Source organism: Macrotis lagotis, chromosome 1, assembly GCF_037893015.1.
Source record: "Macrotis lagotis isolate mMagLag1 chromosome 1, bilby.v1.9.chrom.fasta, whole genome shotgun sequence".
Classification (NCBI taxonomy): domain Eukaryota; kingdom Metazoa; phylum Chordata; class Mammalia; order Peramelemorphia; family Peramelidae; genus Macrotis; species Macrotis lagotis.
Genome location: NC_133658.1, coordinates 709345838 through 709368001, shown reverse-complemented (window position 1 = coordinate 709368001; position 22164 = coordinate 709345838). Strand labels below are relative to the sequence as shown.

Sequence of the window (22164 nt, the reverse complement as noted above, 5' to 3'; positions counted from 1 at the left end):
TCAGACACAACTGAAAAATGATGGTGCCATGCCTTCCCACATGAAAAAGACATTTAAGAGGCAATATGGTAATAATTCTTCACTTACAAATTCTACAAAGGCACTAAGACACTAAGCAAGTCTTCTCTAAAAAGGCTTTAAATGTAAATAACTTGATCAAGGTGTCACAGTAGATGAAGCACTAGTTCTGACATTAGAAGTCATGAATTCAAATCTGATCTCAGACACTAGATGTGTGACTCTGGGTAAGTCACTTGCCATCTTTTAGGTACAGTTTCCTCACCTATAAAATGAGGATAAAAGCACCTGCTTCTCAGAATTGTAAAGATACAATATCATTTATAAAGCACTTTGCAAACCTTAAAGTGCTATATAAATAATATAAATGTTGTTACCATTTTTCTATATATCAACTAATAAGACATCGATATTGACATGTTTTATCTATTCATAGAATATTTGATCTTGAATAAGTCTAGACTAGCTGACTTCAGTGAAGTGATTTGCTTATGGTTACATTGATAATTTGTGGCAGACTAGATCGAAGGTCTATTGACTCCTAGACTAAAATTCTTTCCATTTATCCCTTTTGCTTCCACATTAGAACTGGGGGGGGGGGGATGCATTTAGTGGTCAAGAACTAAAATCTTACAGGCATATTGTCTAGTACCCTCCTATTTATTTCATATCTTTAGAAGCAGTGAATAAACTCTGTATCACTGACTAAATAGAACAGATGCATTAGAAGCCACCTCTTTACCAAAACAACAACAAAAAAAAAACCTCCACATTCCCTCATTTGATTATAGAGCTGAAGAAATAGGGGCTAAGCACTGAATATTTTCTAAAAGGTATTTTACAGTAAAAAGGAATAGAAAGAAATTCATAATGCTCAGATATTTCTATTACTGTCCAATTCTTTCAAGAACTTATTGACTACTCAGCAAGAATACAGAGAAATTCAAAGAAAGACCTAAACTACCTTCCATTGGCAAAAAACAGAACCTTTGTGGTTCACAACAAAGATTCTATTGGATTTTCCCTCTTGCTCCTAATTGACCTAAGGCTTCCTGAAAAAAAGATACCTTTGAAATTCTATTACTGTCAACCTCAAAATTACTTGGTATCTAACAATAAACTCTATTTGAGGGTTCAAATGTCAACTTTTGGAATTCTATTATACAGTCAACCTGGAAATTATTTGGGAATCCAATAATGAATATCATCAGATGGGTCAAAGGCTTCTGTTGTAATAAAATGATTATGTAACTCACTAATTTTCACTGAAGTAAATCTTCAAGAATTTTCATGATATAAACCTTTTAAGATAGAAGCATTCATAATTATAGAGATATTTTCTTTAGTAGTGATATGTAGCATAATAGACCTCGTCTGTATATGATTCTAAGAGAAAAGAGAAAGCCAACAAGGCAAGTACAACAATGGTCTCATCTCTGCATAATAGTATAATTAAAGATCAATTGAAGGGAAAGGAGCAGAAGGCATTTTAACTATTTTCATTATGCGATCAAGTAGTTTTATTTCAACTTAACATACTGAATTTAAAAGAGTTAATAGTAAACTAGCATGTCATCAAGTCCAATCTACCCAATATATAAGATTTACTAGAGCTTTATGTATTCTAAAAGTGAAATATGAATGCTGATATATCTGAGTAATAGAAAATGCACACACAAAGGCCTTAAGGCTATCAAAATAGCATAGAAATAAAAGTCATTGTGATTAAATATCTCTACATAACAAACTCAGCTAATATGTACATATATAGACAAATAAATGCATACATACATACATATACAAACGTGTGTGTTAGACAATTTGATATAGAAAATGCTGGCACCATAATATGTACCAGAGCATTTCCTTAAAAAAAATGTCAAATTCAATTAGTTCTAATTATTAAGAATGGATAGCTAGCAAAATATATTGAGGGAAAGGGAAGAGAATTAGCAAGTATATATCATCTACTTTGTGTCAGTCAGTGCTAAATGCTTTACTATTTTATATCATTTGATCCTCACATCAACCCTGTAAGGAAGTGTTATTATCCCCATTTTAAAGTTGAGAAAACTGAGACAACAAAGTAACTTGACAAAAGTCAAAGAAAAGTGTCTGAGTGACAAAACAAAATTGACAAAAGTGTCTGAGGCTAAATTTGAACTCAGAGCTTCCTACCTAAGGCCCAGAGTTCTATCCACTGCACCATCTGGTTGGAGGAATTATGATCCAAAAATAAAGCCGATTTCTTAAGATATACCTTAGCTAACTTAACAATCACTTTGATTAAATTTGAAGAGGCGCCATATAAATGCTTATTCCTTTCCCTTCTCTCTTTCATCAATGTGCAAATCAAATGTTGAAACTTTGGGAGGAAAATACCACCATGATTAATATTTTGTAAATGTATATGGGTAAGGAAAAATTTTAAAGTATATTTCCTACAGATTATTCATGTTTCCATCTTACAGATAGGTGGAAAAATTGATATAAACCATGCCTTACCTTCCACACTAGGAGAGGGGAAAGTTATCATCATGAGAACAGGCAGAATCATAACTCCATTTAACATTGTACAGCTGTAGGAATAAAGGAAAAAAATGTAAGTATAAACACATTTGAATCTCAGATAAAAACTGTCCTTTTGGGGGGGTTTTAATTCACATACTACAAATCCAACTTCCTGTTGTAATGAAAGTATTTTCTCAACTTGACTATATACAATGTGTTCCAAAAGTCTTAGAGTAGCAGAAGCTTTACTTTTCAGACACCCTGCATAATGAAAGGATCAAGTTCAGAGTGACCAACTTGGCCCCCCAGAATTTTCCTTATACATTTCAGTGATCACCCTTACAAATTTATGCCCTCTGCACCTAAAAAAAAGTACTTTCTTTTGGTCCACCTGCATTGGATCTAGGGCTTAACAGATTATCTGAATAATTCAGTAATGCTCTCTATTCTCATCTCTAAGGCCCCACTAGGAAATCCTTGGTTTCCTTCCAAACACAGCTTGAGGCGTTCTCCCTTCCAAATTCACTTTATATTTATTCTTTATGTACTTATAAACGACTATGTCTGGTTCTCCCCTCTTTTCTCACTCCATTTCTCTCCTTCTTCCCTTCTCTTTATCTTGTGTGAATGATTTTGAATTTTTCAAAGTGTTCAGTCACTAGACGAACATCCCCAAATAAAAGTTGGTAGTTGTGTAGTCCTTTCAAGTTCGTAAAATGATACTCACATTATGTTTGGGGGGGGGGGGGGGGAAAACATGGACAAGAGTGGTGCAGGATGGACAGGAATGGATGAGTTACAAAATGCATTAATGGAGAGAGGTTCCAAATGAATGAGATCATAGATTCATTTGGGTGACAAGTAATAACCCAATGAGGAAGGTGATATAATCCCCCATTTACATTTTACTTGCTCATCATCATATAACTAATAAGTATCTTAAGATGGAATTCAAATCCAACTTTTTCCTAACTCCATAGATAAGGCATCTTATCCCAAAAGGACACCGACTATTCAAGTACATATTTAAATTCAAGTTTTTCCTAACTCCATAGATATGGCTTCTTATTCTAAAAGAACACCAACTATCCAAAAACAAACTCACCATCTATTTTATGGTATACAATTAAAAATTAATATTGAAGAGTTTGAGTAGCAAAACTAGACAATTTCCCTAACTTCAAAAAGAAATTAGATGACTAATATTTGATCAAATGATTTTACTTCCTTTTCTGAAGGAATTCCCCTTCCAAACAGAGATTATCCAGAAGGAAATTAACAAAGAACAGATGAAAACTTAATATTTTAAAAGTATGAAATTGCATGTCGATCAAAAAAGAAAGGAGATTATAGGTTCTTCAAAGAATCTTTACAGGATGAGTGTTGATGTAAGTTACCTCCACTGTCATTTCTTCAATTTTCTAATTTAAGATTTTGAAAGAACAATTTAAATGACTGGCCTACCAATTGGTGAGCTTGGTAACTATCCTGTAAGCACTTTATTTTTTTAAATATAATTATTGTACAAACCAGAAAATATAAAGATCTCTCCTAAAAACATGGTTGCACTAATACTTATATCATTCATGATTACTCATGAATTACTCCCTAAATTTTCCCAGAAGGTAAAAATTGAACTTCATCTAAGTGTTAATTTAAGTCCCTTAATTTGTCTCTCTTTGGAGTTCTCTGAGAAATAATCAAGAAGGATGAGATAAAGGAGAAGTTAACTGGTCTTAATATGTACCTAAAGATCAAAACTCTGCTATTTGCTGTATTTCTTAAACAGAATCTTGTGTTTCTTTGTTTTAGCTTACAAAACTGACCTTTTAGGTATATCTAAAAATTTCCATGGGTTTTTTAAGAAGAATTGTTTTTGTTAACTATGACTACATTGATTTTTTACCCTCCATACACACTTTATGGACCAGAAGCCTTGAAATGAAAAAAAGATTTATTTTGACTTGATCTACTTTAGCCCTGTGATAATGTCCAAATACTTGGCCCTTGAAACAGACTACACACCTGCTGAGAAATGAAACTTTTAAAATGAACTGTTACAAGATTAAGCCTTTTATAATAACCTCTGGGGCCTTAGCTCTTTGTCTTTATTATGATAGTGAGATGAAAAGGAAATGTTGGGAGGAGTCCCAATGTTAGAAGGGAAAGAAATCCCTTCTAAAAAGAGATTAGGGAAGGGGAGGGAGATGGACACTATTGTTTCATAATAAGCAAAAATCAACCACCAACATTTTTTTTAACTCACAAATGCAATAAAAAGCCATCCCCCAAAATGCCTTCCATCAGGCTGGTTAGTTATTATTGTGCTCTACCAAAGAACCAAAAATAAAACACTAATTTAGACTCTTGAAAACAAAGACAAAAGTAGATACAGATTTTACTCCCCTATGTTATCTAGCTCAGTCTAATCTACAGTGTTCAGATAGCTGAAAGTCTGCCAAAATTTTTGGAAAAGATGTCAGGATCTCTTGCTGGTTGCCATTTTGTTCTAGAGAATGGAGTTGCTGCTGTTAGCTAGATAATTCAGCTAGTTTAAAAATAATCCTGCAAAAAGGAAAAGCATTTTGAAATAAACTTCCTGATCAGACTATAATCAAAATCCCCATTGCCTTTAAGTCCCAACTTTCGAACTTCAAGTTTTTATTTCTACATAAAACAAAAGACTAAAAAGATCTGAGCTTTCCCAGTCGCCTGACTTCCAGAATCATCTTATGAATGGCTTCAAATGTAGGTTGAATTTTGGAATTATGATATAAATGAACAGTTTACACTGCTTTATTCAACAATTCTACTGCTGGTCATCTGTGCTCAAAGAGGTCAAAAACAGAAATAAAGAATAAATATCTAAATATTAATGGCAGCACTTTTGTGACAATAAAGGACCAGAAGCAAGGTGAATGTGCATGAAATAAACAGGCACCTGAATTTAACGTAATATTTTGTGTTATAAATGAGAAATTCAGAAAAATATGGACATAATTTTATAAATGATAGTAAATAACATGAGAACCAAATTACCAATACAAATGACTACAATATCAAAACTGAAACCACTAAAAGAAAGTCAATAACAAAAGAAAGGGAAAACCCTGAGTAATTGTTACAACTAATCTTGCTACCAATGACGAAGAAAAACTATACCATTCTCGTAATTATTAATCATAATAGTAATAATTGGAATTGGAATTTATAAAGGACTTTGAAGCATTGTAGACATAATCTCATCTGACCCTCACAACCCTAAGAGACAGGTGCTTTTTTTGTTGGTGGAAACTGAGGCAGAAAACTAAGTATCCTGAATAAGGTCACATAGCTAGAAAATGACTCAAGTAGAATTTGAAATCTTCTGCTTTTAAGTCCAACACTATTACCTACAGTACCATCTAGCTGCTTTACAGTGATGTTGTAAGGAGGAACATTATAGAAAGAACATTGAATACATTGATAGGTCATATCCTATCAAATGGTTTGCCTTATTACATGTAAGAGATTCCTTTCAGTGGTGCATACAATCAAGGGACAGTCATACTTTGCTAATGATGGTATAAAATAAAACTAACAAAAAAGAAAAATAGGAGTTGAAATGGAACTAAGAGTACGTGGCAAAATGACAATATTCCAAAGTATCTACAATTAGTTCAGGGCTATTCAAATTACCTGTCATTTCAACCCTTCTACTCATGAATCCGGTTTAACTGTGACTACTCAGTGGCACAGAGAAATTTCCCGAAATTTGATATTAAGCAATTCGTTTAACAGAAAGTTCCCCGGAGTCATGGGAGGAAGCTCATTAACACTAATATCTCAGTCAAGCAAGGGATAGTGTCAATGAATATTATTTTTAAATGCCAACCTAAAAAAGACAAGCCATCTGCATTTATAACATATCTTTCACGAGTCAATAAAAACTGAATTTCCTGGACCATAGTACTTAGTACAAACAAAGCAATGTATTTATTTTGGAAGGTGTTCTTTATTTCCCTATTCCCAATGAAGATCTATAGACCGTATCTTATTTATGGTCCAAATCTTAGGTTACAGACTCACAAACTATCAATTTCTCTCAAAGTTTCAATTGAATCACCTCCCCAGATTAGAGCACACTATCTTAAAAAAATCACTTAATTTTACTTTCTATTAAATCTAAGCCCTGATTAGTACAAATAATGAATCCCCTGAAATGGCCTCATGTATTTGAATGTCAACTATTCAAAATTATAATTATGTAAAATATTGCAATTGGTTCCAGTTCAACAGAAATATGTCGTATGAATTCAAACACTGCTACCATTTCAGGAAATTCATTAGGCACATTCATCTGAACCTAGCTACCAAGAGTATGGTGCAGCTAGATGGTACAGATGATAGAACAGAGGGCTTGGAATGAAGAAGACTCATCCTTATGACTTCAAAACCCACCTCACACATTTACTAGCTGTGTAACTCTGGGTAAGATATGCAATTCTTTTTGTTTAGGTTCCTCATCTGTAAAATGAGCTGGAGAAGGAAATGTCAAACCACTCTGCTATCTTTGCCAAGAAAACCCCAAATGGGGTCATGAAGAGTCAGACTTGACTGAAATGATGAACAGAAACAACTAATGTATATTTGTATATCTATTATGTTCCCATTCCTCTCCCCTAATATAAGTTCCTTGAGAATAGAGATTATTTCATCTTGGTCCTTAAATACCTTTTTTTGGTTAGTCAGCATTAGGCACATAATGAATATTTATCCAATTGAATCTCTGGATCCTGGGATAAGGGGTTGGTATGGACAGTTTCTGCCATACTACAGTACTTCATCTCTCTGGTGCTACTCTGAAAGCACTTCATTTCTTCTGACCATTAAGTCTCAGCTGCAGCCTCAACCCTGGGACTTCCCTTAGAGCCTGGGTCTCCTCCCCTTGGAACATTCATGCCACATCCTCCTAACCCTGGATCATTCCTTTCCTCATCAGAGAATTCCTCTCAGGGTTTCCATTATGGGGAAAGGTCTTGGGGGCAGTCAAACTTCATTTTCCTTCCTTGTATTTCTGACTTCCCAGGGACCTCAATACCACATCCTTGCTGGTACCTTCACCATTTTTTGTGTTCTCTTCTCCATTAGAATGCAAACCCCTTGAAGGCAGGAACTTCTTTTTAATAAATGCTTCTTGTTAACTTCCTAATAATAGATCATAAATATTTCCAAGAAATCAAATGTAGTTCTTCTTTGGAGAAAGGACCTCTGGACTTAACGTGTCCTTTTCAACATGGTGTTTGTTATTTCCTGCACTGCCCCAGTCTTACTCTCTTGAGAGACATGATGCTCCCATGATACTCGACTAAAAACAGATCCATTACCAGGGCAGGAGAGATGAAGCTGCTCTCCAAATCCCATGGTACTTTTCATGCTCCATTTATAGATCTGACTGATACTCAAGTTTAAGGAACTTATATTTTGCTCAATTTCTAACATGTGTGGGCTTGAGACCAGGCTTTGGCACTGTTTTTGCTTGTCAGAATTTACAGCTGGATAAAGCCACAAGATATACTGTATATATTACTGAATAATCATCATAACACATTTTGATATAGGTCATAGAATAGGCAGCACTACAATCATCTCTGGAACTCAGTACAGCAAGCCAAAGGCTTCACCGGAATACAAGATGATGTCTCTGAAACCTGGACCTGTCAAAAGCTCCTGCAACTTTCATCTCCAACTCCACCCCTCTCTCTCCACTCCCTTCTGTGGTTTCTTACTACTTGCTTTGACATAATACACTTACCTGGCTTTTCTCCTCATGAAACTGAGAGACTCAAAACTAATTTATTCTGGGAAGACTTCCTAGATTAACTTCAACCTTTCTCTCATTGTATAACTATGTGGCAACCCCATAGCATTTAAGAACTGTTTTCTAGTATTCTGGTTTACTCTGCTTATATTAGTTTGTAATAACTCTCAGATCACGCAAGCCTGCCTCAGACAGTGACCATAGGCAGACACTTAACTTCTCAGCCTGTTTCCTCTGTTTCCTCATTTTTGAAATGAGGATATTAACATTTCCTACCTCTTAGGGTGGTTATAAGGATCATTTGAGAGAATATATAGAGTTCTGAAAAACAGAAATCATTATATAAATGCAACCTATTATAATAATCCCATGTATCTCTTTAGTTTTCATATATTCCAAGAATCCTAGAACTTTTAGATCTGGATAAGCAGTATGATAGCTGGGGGGGGGGGGCGGACAGAGAGACAGAAAGAGGCAGAAACAGAGACAGGGGTGGGGGAACCCTACTGCTCATTAAACATTCTCAGAGAGTGTGTGTGTGTGTGTGTGTGTGTGTGAGAGAGAGAGAGAGAGAGAGAGAGAGAGACAGAGAGAGAGAGACAGAGAGAGAGAGACAGAGAGAGACAGAGAGAGAGATGGAGGGTGGATGTGGGATGGATGGATGGATGGATGGATGGATGGATGGATGGATGGATGGATGGATAGAAAATGCTACATATTCAAGGTGACTATGAGCTGGTTACCATCTTTCTGAACCTCATTTCCCTCTTCTTTAAAATAAGAATAACCATAGCTGAGCTGCCTAGTTGACTGACGTTATGGCAAAGAAAGTTCTCTGTACTTGTAAAGCACTATAAAAAGAGCTTGATCTCTTGTTATTATGAATAAGCAAACTAAGATCCAAAGAATAACTCACCCAAGCTTCAGGGCCCTGTTTTCCATTCCTTTAATGTCCCCATATAGCACCTGTTAAAATTCTATGAACTTATTTGTCACTCAAATGAATACTAGCTTATAACCTGGGGTGAGCTGGAGCCAGCCTAGGCTGACTTGAGTCTATTGTCAAATTTTCCATATGAGTATCTACTATTGCTTGATTTATTGTTTTATATTGATAATGCAGATTAAACTTAAAAGTGCATCTCGTCTATATTTACACACACACTCCAGAAAGCTAGGTTCTAAAATTCAACAGCACCCTCTTGCTTATATCTCTTAAGAAATTTATATCAGTATTTTTAAAAGAAAATGAACAGTATTTAGGTGCATATGAAATTTTTCTACTTAATTTGCTAACTTGTGGAAAAGAGCAGCTTTCGCTTATTAATTAAATTTTATACTTTTTATCATCCCCTCTGATGGTGGATTACTTGTGAAACTGGACAGGTCACTCACCTCCTTGGGTCTCAGTTTTATCAGTTGTAAAATGGAAGGGTTGTTACTTGATGTTCCCTTCCAGTTCATGTTCTTTGCTTCAATGTTCTTACAGTTCAGCAGACTGTAAGTCCCTGAGGACAGGGGAAGCCATAATTTTGTGATTGTATTTGCAGCATAATGTCTTACACATAGTAAACACTTAATAAATGTCCATCAATTGACTGATAATGGCTGTTACTCTGAAGTGTACCTTGGATATAGTTGATATAATTGAGTCAAGCAATTCTATCCAATATCCATTGTATTTAAGACCTGTAATGATGAAAAGAGTTAGTATTGACAGAAAAGACTAGTGTTAGTATTGAGGAGAGACCTGGTAAAATTTATGCCATTTTCTCCTCTGAAGGTGCATATGCCATTTGAACCTTATTCAATTCCTTTGGGGGGGGGGGGGATGTAACCACAATTTAAAGCCTACCTAATACCTTCAGTTTTGCCCACCCAATTCTAGTATTGAAGAAGCCTAGCCAGTTTCTCTGGGTCTTGAGACATAACCCTTAATAACAGAACTCGAGGAAAGGACTGGGGTTCTAAATAAGCAGTAGGAATGAGACTAGTCTCCAATCTGAGGGTTCAGCTCTTTTGCCTGGGACTGAACAAATCAATTTGATATGATCAGATTACTTTCTTATGAAAGTAATAGTTAATTTTTCAATTCTAATGCAGTTTCAATTTCTAAAGAGTTATGTTCTATACAGTTTTATACTGTGCCAAAATATATGGTATTTATTAGAAGAGGAATAAAGTTCCTGGATAGGCTATTGAAGTTTCCTGGGAGAAGATTTTCATATAAAAAAAAATCATAACTCAATAATCTTTACCCGTTACTTGAAGTTCTACCTTTAAAGGAACACAGAATGAGTCAATTTCCTTTTTGAATAACTTAATATAGCTATCATGCCTCATATGAATCTCTCCTCCTAGAAGTCTAATCTAAAACCAGATCTTTTAACCATTCTTCAAATGGTTTCCAGACCCTTCACTATGTTAATGACACAATGCTAATCTTTTTGCACAAGACAGAGAGAAAGAATGGCTCCATGATAGTTCAAATGAAGATTGAGTTAGTTTTTCTGCTAGTTACAGCTCCCTCTTGGCCCCCTTTGAAAGTAAGGTCCAGGAGTTTGAGCCAAGATGGTGGAGAGAAGACAGGCGCAGTTCTAAAGTCTCCTTATCTCCCCTTATAAATAATATGAAACAAACCTCTTAACAGAAATCTGATCTGCAAAACCCAGAACGAAAATCCAGGAGAACGTCCACCTCAGGATCTGTCTTCTGAGATCATGAGTGAGTCTATGCACAGAGGGCAGACTCTGCTGGGAGCACGGGACTGGTGAGAGCTTGGGAGCCTGGATCCGCCACGGAATAGCCTGATCAGTGGCGGGGCTGGAGCCCAGGAACCTGAGGGCCTGAGAATCAGACCATCTTGATCAGCAGCCAGGCTAAAGCCTGGTTCAACCGTGGGGGGCCTGGGTCAACTAGGGAGCAGACACATAGGTGGTGTGGTGGGGCTTACCCTCTGAAGCTTGCCAGCAGGGCTGGAGGGAGAGTTCCTGAGCAGTAGAGTTGCAGAGACATCCCTGAGCCCCTCTGGTCCAGAGGAACTTAAGAGTCCATGCCTCCATTTCAGCTGAAGCCTCTTCCCAGAACAAACACAATTACAGCCCACCTTCCACCCCAGGCTAAAGCTGAGCAGCAGAACCACCCCAGCTGACAATAGGGAGAATGATCAACTCACCCCAGGGTAGAGCCCACCACTGATCATGGATAAAAGTATTCAACAGCTTCAACCACTCCCTCCAGGCCAAGGGAGAGGACCTCAATCAAGGTCACAGACACTCCAGAGAAAGCAACCAGCGCCTCCTACTGGCCAACGGGAGATATTACACTCATTGAGAAAAACTTCTAGTAACAGCTACTGGCCACCTTGAGCTATTACACTCAGTGAGTGAAGCTTCTAGGGATCCCAACATCAAACCCCTGTGAACCAGGCCCTCTCCAACACAAGGTCTTAGGAGAATGAAGAAAGGCCAGCACAAAAGAGGGTCCACAGAAAAATTCTTGGAAGGAAAAGATACTAACTCCGAGAGACCCTAGAAACTCTGAGGAAAATATGACCTGCTCTCCAGCACAGAAAGACTTCCTTGAAGAAATAACGAAGGAGTTTAAAAATCAATTGGAAAATTTGGAAGAGAAAATTAACATCTTGCAACAAGAAAACAATTCTTTCAAAACCTCAATTGATCAAATGGAAAACTCTTACAAGAATAGAATTGACCAATTGGAAAAGAAGTTGCAAAAGTTAAAATGAAGAAAATTCTTCTCTTGATAAAAGAGTGGAGTCTGTGGAAACTAATGACTTCACGAGACAGCAAGAGTCTGTTAAACAAAACCAAAAAATCGAAAAAATTGAAGAAAATGTAAAATACCTCATCAGCAAAACCACTGACCTAAAGAATAGATTGAGGAGGGACAACCTGAGGCCTTCCTGAAAACACTGAAGAGAAAAAAATCCTGGACTTAATATTACAGAATTTAGTGATGGAAAATTTCCCTGATACCATGGAACCTGAGGGCAAAATAGTTATTGAAAGAATACAACGATCCCCTCTGGAAAGAGATCCTAAAATGAAAACACCAAGGAGTATTGTGGCCAAATTCCAGAACTATCAGATAAAAGAGAAGCAGCCAGAAAGAAACAATTTAAATACCAAGGAACCACAGTAAGGATTACACAGGACCTGGCTACATCAACATTGAGGGATAGAAGAGCCTGGGATGAGATATTCCGAAGAGCAAGGGAGCTTGGAATGCAGCCAAGAATCCATTATCCAGTAAAGCTGAGCCTTCTCTTTCAGGGGAAAAAGATGGACATTTAACAAAATGGAAGAATTCCAAAAATTCCTGATGAAAAGACCAGAGCTAAATAGAAAATTTTGGACATCAAATAGGAGGTTCAAGAGACACATAAAAAGGTAAAAAAAAAAAGGGGGGGGGTAAAGAAAAAAACTGCTATCCAATAAGATGAAACTGGCTATATCCCAGCATGGGGAAAAGATTCTCATAACTCTTGAGAATTGTAACTCTACCAGAGAGAATATGCTTAGCCAGAAGTGATGGACACTCATGATCAACTGCAGAAAGGTAGAAATACTGAATACATATTTCTTAGATCATGACGCAATAAAAATAACATGCAATATTGGGCCAGGGAGATACAGACCCAGAACTAATTGGAAACTGAATAACCTCAGTTTAAAGAATGAGTGGATCAAATAACAAATTACAAAAAGAATTAAATATTTTATCCTAGATAATGACAATAATGAAACAATTTAACAAAACCTATGGGATTCACTCAAAGAGGCTGTCGGGGGATATATCTTTAAATGCTTACATGAATAAATTAGAGAAAGAGGAAATCAATGAACTAAATATGCAACTAAAAAATTAGAGAAAGAACGAATTAAAAACCCCCAATTGAATACCAAATTAGAAATTCTAAATATTAAAGGAGAAATTAATAAAATCAAAAGCAAGAAAAACTATTGAGTTAATAAATAAAACCAAGAGTTGGTTTTATAAAAAAAACAATAAAATTGGTAAACCTCTGGTAAATTTGATTACAAAAAGAAAGAAAACCAAATTGCTAATATCCTAAATGAAAAGTGAACTCACCACCAATGAAGAGGAAATTAAAGTCATAATACAGAATTATTTTGCCCAACTCTATGCCAATAAATTTGACAATCTAAATGAAATGGATTAATATTTACAAAAATATAAGTTGCCCAGGTTAAATGAAGAGGAGATTAAATATCTAAACAACCCTATCTCAGAAAAAAAATTCAACAAGGCATTATTGAACTCCCTAAAAAAAAAATCTCCAGGATCTGATGGATTCACAGGTGAATTCTACCAAACATTTCAGGAACAATTGGTTCCAATTATATACAAACTCTTGGGAAAAATAGGGAAAGACAACTCTCCCTAACTCTTTCTATGACACCAATATGGTGCTGATACCTAAACCAGGAAGAGTTAAAACAGAAAGAAAATTATAGACCTATCTCCCTGATGAATATAGATGCAAAAATCTTAAATAAAATCTTAGCAAAACAATTACAAGTTATTGCTAGTATAATACATTATGACCAAGTAGGATTTATTCCAGGAATGCACAGTTAGTTCAATATTAGGACAACTGTTAGTATAATTAATTATATCAACAACAAATCTATCAGAAATTTTATGATTATGTCAATAGATGCTGAAAAAGTTCTTGACAAAATACAGTACCTATTCCTACTAAAAACACTAGAGAGTGTAGGAATGAATGGACTCTGCATTAGAATAATAAGCAGTATCTATCTGAAACCATCAACAAGCATTATATTCAATGGGAAGAGGCTAGAGGCATCTCCAATAAGATCAGGGGTGAAACAAGGATGCCCATTATCGCCACTACTATTCAATATCGTATTAGACATGTTAGCTTCAGCAATAAGAAAAGAAAAAGAAATTGAAGGAATTAGAACTGAGAAGGAAGAGACAAAACCCTCACTCTTTGCAGATGACAATGGTATCCTAGAGAATCCCAAGAAATCATCCAAAAAAAGTACTAGAAACAATCAGCAACTTTAGCAAAGTTGCAGGATATAAAATAAGCCCTCATAAATCCTCAACATTTCTATATATGACTAACAAGATACAGCAGAAAGAGCTAGAAAGAGAAATCTCATTCAAAGTAACCTCAGACAATATAAAATACCTGGAAGTCTCTTTGCCAAGGCAGACTCAGAACCTTTTTGAAAACAATTACAAAAATAAAATCAGATTTAAATAACTGGGCAAACATCAACTGCTCATGAATAGGTAGAGCTAATATAATAAAAATGACAATTCTACCAAAATTAAACTACCTTAGTGCCCTACCAATCAAAATTCCAAAAATTACTTTAATAAGTTAAAAAAAGTTGTAAGTAAATTCAAATAAAAAGTCAAGAATTTTCAGGGATTCAGTGAAAGAAAGTGCAAAAGAAGGTGGCTTAGCCTTACCAGATCTAAAATTATATAATAATGCATCAATCATTTAGAACTGTCTGGTACTAGCTAAGAAATAGAGTGGTGGACCAGTGGAATAGACTAGGTACAATAGCAGGAAACGATTATAATAATGTGCTGTTTGATAAACCCAAAGAGTCCAGCTATTGGGATAAAAAACTCTCTATCTAATTAAAAACTGCTGGGAAAATTGGGAAGTCAGTATGGAAGAAACTTAGATTAGACCAACACCTCAAACCCTATACCAAGATAAGAACCAAACAGATATAGGATTTAGGCATAAAAAACAATATTATAAGCAAACTAGATGATCAAGGACTAGTTTACCTGTCAGATCTATGGAAAGGGAAGCAGCTTATGACTAAGGAAGAGATGGAGAACATCACTAAAAACAAACTAGATGATTTTGATTACATTAAATTAAAAAGCTTTTGCACATACAAAACCACTGTAACCAAGATCAAAAGAAATGTAGTAAACTGGGAAACAATCTTTACAATTAGTATTTCTGACAAAGGACTCATTTCTAAAAATACACAGAGAACTGAGTCAATTTTTAAAAAAAAGCCATTCCCCAATTGACAAATGATCAAAGGATATTCAAAGGCAATTTACAGATGAGGAGAATAAAGTGATCCATAGTCATGAAAAATTGCTCTAAATCATTATTTATTAGAGAAATGCAAATTAAAGCATCTCTGAGGTACCACCTCACACCTCTCAGACTGGCCAATATGACCAGAAAGGACAATGATCATTGTTGGTAGGGTTGTGGGAAATTTGGGACACTAATATATTGTTGGTGGAGCTGTGAACTCATCCAACCTTTCTGGAGAGCAGTCTGGAACTATGCCCAAAGGGCAACAAAAATCCCCCCCCCCCCCCAGGAGGGACAGGAATTCAGAGAATCCTGGAGGGATTTGCAGGAACTGATGCTGAGCAAGATGAGCTGACAGAAATATGGGGATGATGATCAACTTTGATGGACTTGCTCATTCCATCAGTGCAACAATCAGGGACAATTTGGAGCTGCCTGCAATGGAGAATACCATCTGTATCCAGAAAAACAACTGTGGAGTTAGAACAAAGACCAAGGAATATTGCCTCTAATTTGGAAAAAAAACCTGATATCTTATTGGCTGATCTTGCTATCTCTTTTACTTTATGTTTCTTCCTTAAGGATATAATTTCTCTCTCATCACATTCAATTTGGATCAATGTAAACTATGGAAACAATGTAAAGACTGGCAAATTGCCTTCTGTAGGGATGGGGGGAGGGATGTAGGATTAGGGGGAAAATTGTAAAGCTCAAAATAAATAATTTTTTTTAAAAAATGAGTTCTTGATGAACAGAAAGTTCTTTTAATACAGGGGAAAAAAAAGAAAGGTCCACTAAAATCCCAAAGTCGGTTTTCAAGTGAATCAGCCAAACATGAACAGTCAAATTAATTGTTCTTTTGCAGTCTCAATATTTGCAAGTTCTTTAAGTCATTTGAAGACCATAATGTTTATCTCTAATATTTCACCCTATAGATTCCTGCCCATCAATCCAATCTACCTATTTCTAAGGATCCTGATTTTAAAATTATTAGTTATTTGACTCAAGTCCCCATAAACCACAGATTTTATCAGTATTACTTCTAGGCATACCTCTCTACAAATTACCCTTAAAAAGATGTCTAATTCAAAAACCAAGATGCACGCTGATACAGACTTATTAACATTCAATAGATATGTTTCTTCTAATATTTCCAAATTCTTCTAATACTCATACAATCCACTAGCACATCTTGAAACTGTGAAAGCATTCTTCCCTTTATTCACCATTCCAGCAGGACTGAAACATTTAATTTGTACTGATCCTCAGGGTCCTGAGACCTTCCCAACTGATTATCAAATCACCAAGAGAGACAGCAAGCAAGAGTTCAAGTATTCTAAAGTGTCTGCTATAGATCTTGCACCTTGAAAATTCTGCTGGTACATTACCCTTTAAATGAGTCAATTGGAAATGGGGAAGGGTAGCACAGAAAATACATCTTGTTTTCCTTATACTTTTCTGGATCTCTGTCATTGGCTGGCTAAGTCAATTTTAATCATCTACTCCAAAGCCATTGGTGGAAGGAGGGAGAGCAAGTAGTCTTTACCACCCCCTTCATTAAATTCATAGGATCATAAATTTAGAGTTCAACTGGACCTCAGAGTACACCTTTATTTTATAGACAGAAAATAGTCCATATGGGTAAGATGATTCGACTAAGGTCACAACAGGGAGTTAAGTATCAGATGAGATGTGAACCTGTCCTCTAATTCCAAAGCTTTTCATTTTTTTATGTTCTTCCCCACCTCATTATTACAAAATTCCTTTATACAGTCCTACTATTTAGGAACGACATCAAAAAAAGAAATTGCTAGTTTGGCATGACTTCTTCATACCCATGCTGGCTTACTTTTTGACATTCACAACCATCTGTTTAATAATCTGCTCCTGAATTTTGCCAGTGATTGACATTAAACTTGGTGGTCTATAGGTTCCATAGTTCTCTTTGCTCTACCTTTCAAAAACTAGAACATTTGTCACCCAACTTCTGGCATCTCTCCTATCTTTCTAATTTTTCAAAGATCACCAAGAGTAGTTTTGCCATAGCCCGGGATGTATAATTCATCTATGTCTGGAAACTTGAACTCTTCTGAAGACAAATATATGCTTTCTTATAATCTTTCTGACCATCTTTGACCATCAATCTCTTCTGTTGGTTCCCAAGCTTTCTAGTTTGAAGGAGATAGTGTCAACAATGATTTTAGTTTCTTTCTATGATTTGTTAAAAAAAAAATTATTGTCCCCCAAATACTATTCTAATCCTTTCCTTGATCATCTTCTTGCTCCAAAAATACCTTTAAAAGCCCTTTGTGTTATTCTTGATAATTTATCACAAATCTCTTATAACTCTGGGCTTTATTATTCCCAATAGAATATTTAAATGTTTCTGATACTATTCTGTTTTCATTCATGGTCAGGTGCCTCTTCTTGCTTCCACACAAACACACATACACACACACACATATATGTCCATGTGTGTACATGGACATATTTTACATAATTATATATATATTTATACACATACACTTATGATATACATACACTTTTTTTTGCTCTAGGCACCTCTACCTCCTCCACATACACTCATTGTCTCAATTTACTTCAGACATCCCATTTATCTTGTCAATGCAGTGTTTAGTGTACTGCTTTTCCCTTTTTTTAAGAAAGTCTAATAGAAAAAGTAACTAGCATCCTTCACTAATATAGCCAAAGTACTCCAATAAATCCTGTCCCCTCAAATAAAAGCAAAGCACTAACTTCAGGTCAATTAGATAAATTTTTAGGTTAAAGTTAGGTTAAAGGATAAGAGATATATTCTGGGGCTAAAGCTTGAGTTTCTGTTTTAAAAACAACATCTAAACAACTGCCACATCCTATTTGTGACCAAAGTAGCCATTCCCAAAATGACTCCACAGGCCAAGGTTATATTTATTCAGACCTCAGCATCAGCTTGTTTCCAACACACTGGCCACTGGTGAGATGAGGTAAGAGAGAGATGCACCAGTAATAGATACAAAGAAAACGCCAAACTGGAAGCACCATACCATAAAAAACGAATGCAGAACCTTTCAAATGGCTCAGGAATGGCCTACTAAATAATACATTTTTTCCTTAACACTCTAATGGTTGAAATGTTGATTCTCAAATTGCCATTGCTTGGTTTTTATATAGGCTTTAATAGTGCCTGGGGTCTTTGTATCCACAGTTTCAGGGGATTAGCATATAATTTTATCTTACATGATTGATGAATACAAATGGTTTCTTGGACACATTCTACTGTGTTGAAATCCAGCCCTTGGATCCGCTCATCCTGCACTTATCGAGAATGATTACAGATTGTTTCAGAGAAGTGGAGGATTCAGCTGAAAGAGTTACATTATAAAACATTCAAACCATGTCATGAGAGACAGTTGAAGACACTAGGGATGCTTAGCCTAGGAAAAAGATTAAAGGGGGGAAGAGGAAGATGATAACTGTTTTCAAATATTTGAAGGGCAGCCAACATGGCAAAGAAACTGAAGCAAGAATATGTGAATCACATTTTCTAAGACCCTTTCCTACATATTTTGCCCTTCTTAGAGGAAGGTGTCATTCACTATTTTACAGATTTGGACATGTGATAGTTTCATAGATATATCATAGGCTGCCCTGTATGTATATCACATAAACATATGAGTATACACTAAGAGCTAGTAACTAGAAGAATCAATACAGGGCAGAAGCCAGATCTTCTGACTAAATGTCACATCTATCTATTATAAAACCTGTTTTAAGTAGATCCAATAGAAGAAATACATAGAAGTTGCAAAAGGAAGATTCATGGTCAATACAAGAAAGAACTTTCTCACAATTCTCAATCAATATATGCTTTTTAAGCATCTGTTAGAAGACAGGCATTGAGCTGGGTGCTTGGAATACATAGAAAAAAAAAATAGAACTGCTAAAGTGTAACTAGTAACCTTAGAGGTCAAAAGTATAAACAAGATTACAAGTATAACCTTTAAGGGTGCCTAACTTGCAAAGATTCTATATATATTCTATGGAGGAGTCAACATATATGTACTTTAACTCTTTTGATGTGGGAGTATGCTGGGTTGAAAATACATTTTCTACAAGTTTTATTATTTAGTTACTTTAGATTCATTTATGTGGTAGTTATGAAGAAACTAATGTAAACTGCATCTATAATTGATCCCTTGTGAAATTCATATTTTGGATCAAATTTAACATAAAATTATTCACCACCAGAAAAAAGGGGAAAAAAATGTTTTCCAGTACCAAAAGTTAAAGACAGATAGGTGGCTCAATGGATAGAACCCTGGAGTCAGAAAGCTCTGAGTTCAAATTCAGCCTCAAAATACTTGCTGGCTATGTGATTCTAGGCAAATCATTTTTATATTGAATATCTGAGTTTCCTTCTCTGTAAAATGTGGACAAAAATTTCTCCTACCTTTCAGAGTTGTAAGGATAAATTGAGGGTTATTTGTAAAAGTGCTAAGCAAATATTAAAATACCATATAAAATCTAACTTTTATTAGATATCTGTGTATTTTGGAGAGGAAGGCCCTAGAAGAAGAGGGTAAAAATGGGCATTTTGCTAAATTCACTAGGCATGTCTAAGCACCACTAGTTGGGAACAGAAGGAAAGGAGGGCAAGATGCCTATTATTTGCTATAGTGCCTATTTATTTATGGTGCCTATTATTTGCTAATCACTCAGTTAAGTACTTTGGAGAAGAAATTCTTGAATAGTATAAAAGGCTGGATTAGACAACCTTTCAACTCTACCTCCTGCACACTAAGAGGATGATTTCAGTAAATCCAGCCACCTTTAAACACAAAATGATTTAATGATCTAAAAGTTAATTTGGAAAAAAAATAGCATCAAGAAGAGAAAAAAGGAGGAAAAAAACAAAAATCACTTAATTAGGGGATAAGTTATCCAACCTCTACCACAAAATGAATAAAAATATCCTCCCAAAACTTAAACATTTATTAGGTCAGTTCATATTTTATGAAAATTATTCATTTATGCCACATTCTGTATATTAAAATATCTTAGTCACAGCCACAAACTAAATTCCTAGTCTACACACATTCCTATTTTTTAAATTTCTATCATTCATTAAGTACTTAAGTCCCTAAAAGAATAACTGCCTTCAAGGAATTTACATGGGAAGAGAGGAAGTGTTTGGGACACAAAATGTCCATTAAATTGACAATATAATCTGAGTTACTACGGAAAGGCTATTTGGAAGGGAGCGGACCTTATTTGAAAGAGATTTGCTTACATACAAATGGTGAGGAAGGAGAAGCATGGCAATTAGTACAGTTTAATTAAAATCCATAGTTCATGAAAGGGTGGAATGTGGATATTAAGGTCAAGTAGGAATTTCTATTGTATCCTACAGGTAATGGGAAGCCACTGAAGATTTTTTTTTTAAACACAAGAGTAACATAGTCAGAAGTATGTATTAAGGAACTTGGCAGTTAAGGCACTATGGATTGGAGAGGAGACTTCAAAAGAGGTCAATTAGATGATAAAAGTCTGAACTAAAGTTCAGACTAATATATCTAACTGCTTGATTAACATAAACAGAGAGTCAAAGGACAAATTCAAGAAAGACTAATGCAACTGATTAAGGAGAAGGATAGAAGGACGACATGATTTCCAAAATTGTGAAGCTGGGTGACTTCCAGAATGACAATTTCCCAATTACTGTCATAAAATGCCTCACAGTTGCTTCAAATAAGCACAGTATGCTTGATCTCATAATTCTCTTCCCTACTCCTAGACTGCTGGGCAGCAGATACATGGAAAGGCAAGGGAACCTTCATCAACAAAAAGGAATATACGTCATTCTCAGTTTCACATGGTACCTTCATAAAAACTATAGACTAGAGCATAAAAATTTTTATAAATGCAGAGAAACTGAAATATACCTTTTATGTTTAGTACCAAGGAGATACTTGATACATATTCCTTTCCAACATTACCAATACAACGCAGTAAAATTATACTCAAAGATAGTCAATAAGGGCTCCAAAGAAAGGATTAAAAATTGATGGACCTATTTTAGGAAGGCTATTAATAGAAAAGGAACTATCTCTATAAATGTTTCTAATAACTATATTTGTAAAAGCAAAGAATTGAATAACCTGGGTTCTCAAAGATGTGGCAATAGCTAAGAGGTAGGTTAAAGAAAAAAAAACCTTAGAAACAATAGATAATTTTATTAAAGATAAAGACACCAGTGACAACATTCTAAAAATTTTTACAGTCACAGTAGTCCTTGGGAGAAAATGTATATTGTATCTCTAAATGCTTACATCAAAGAAAAGAATGAAAAGGGGAGATGGATTCAGGATGCAGAATGAAAAAATTTTTAGAATATAGCAAATGTGGGAATTTGTTTTGTTTGACTATATACATTTGTACAAGGGCTTTTTCCTTTTTTCCTTTTTTGCAAAGCAATGGGGTTAAGTGGCTTGCCCAAGGCCACACACAGCTAGGTAGTTATTAAGTGTCTGAGGCCAAATTTGAACTCAGGTACTCCTGACTCCAGGGCCAGTGCTCTATCCACTGTGCCACCTAGCCACCCCCCTGCTTTTCTGTTTTCTAATGGGGAGAAAGATAAAAATAATAACTAGCATTTATATAGCACTTTGTGGTTTATAAAGCAATTGAAGATTTTTATTCTTACAACAATACTGAGAAGTGCTATTTTTATCCTCAT

General features: G+C 35.4%; 1 protein-coding gene across 3 annotated transcripts in view; it reads right to left on the bottom strand.

The window, feature by feature from the left end:
* ACVR1 (activin A receptor type 1) overlaps positions 1–22164 on the bottom strand; it is a 166484-nt gene that overhangs the window by 79686 nt on the left and 64634 nt on the right. For all 3 annotated transcript variants that reach the window (XM_074215938.1, XM_074215935.1, XM_074215936.1), the window contains one exon: positions 2524–2597. In XM_074215938.1, coding sequence (XP_074072039.1) covers positions 2524–2590 — 67 coding nt within the window. In that variant the 5' untranslated portion in view covers positions 2591–2597. The remainder of the gene's footprint in view (positions 1–2523; positions 2598–22164) is intronic.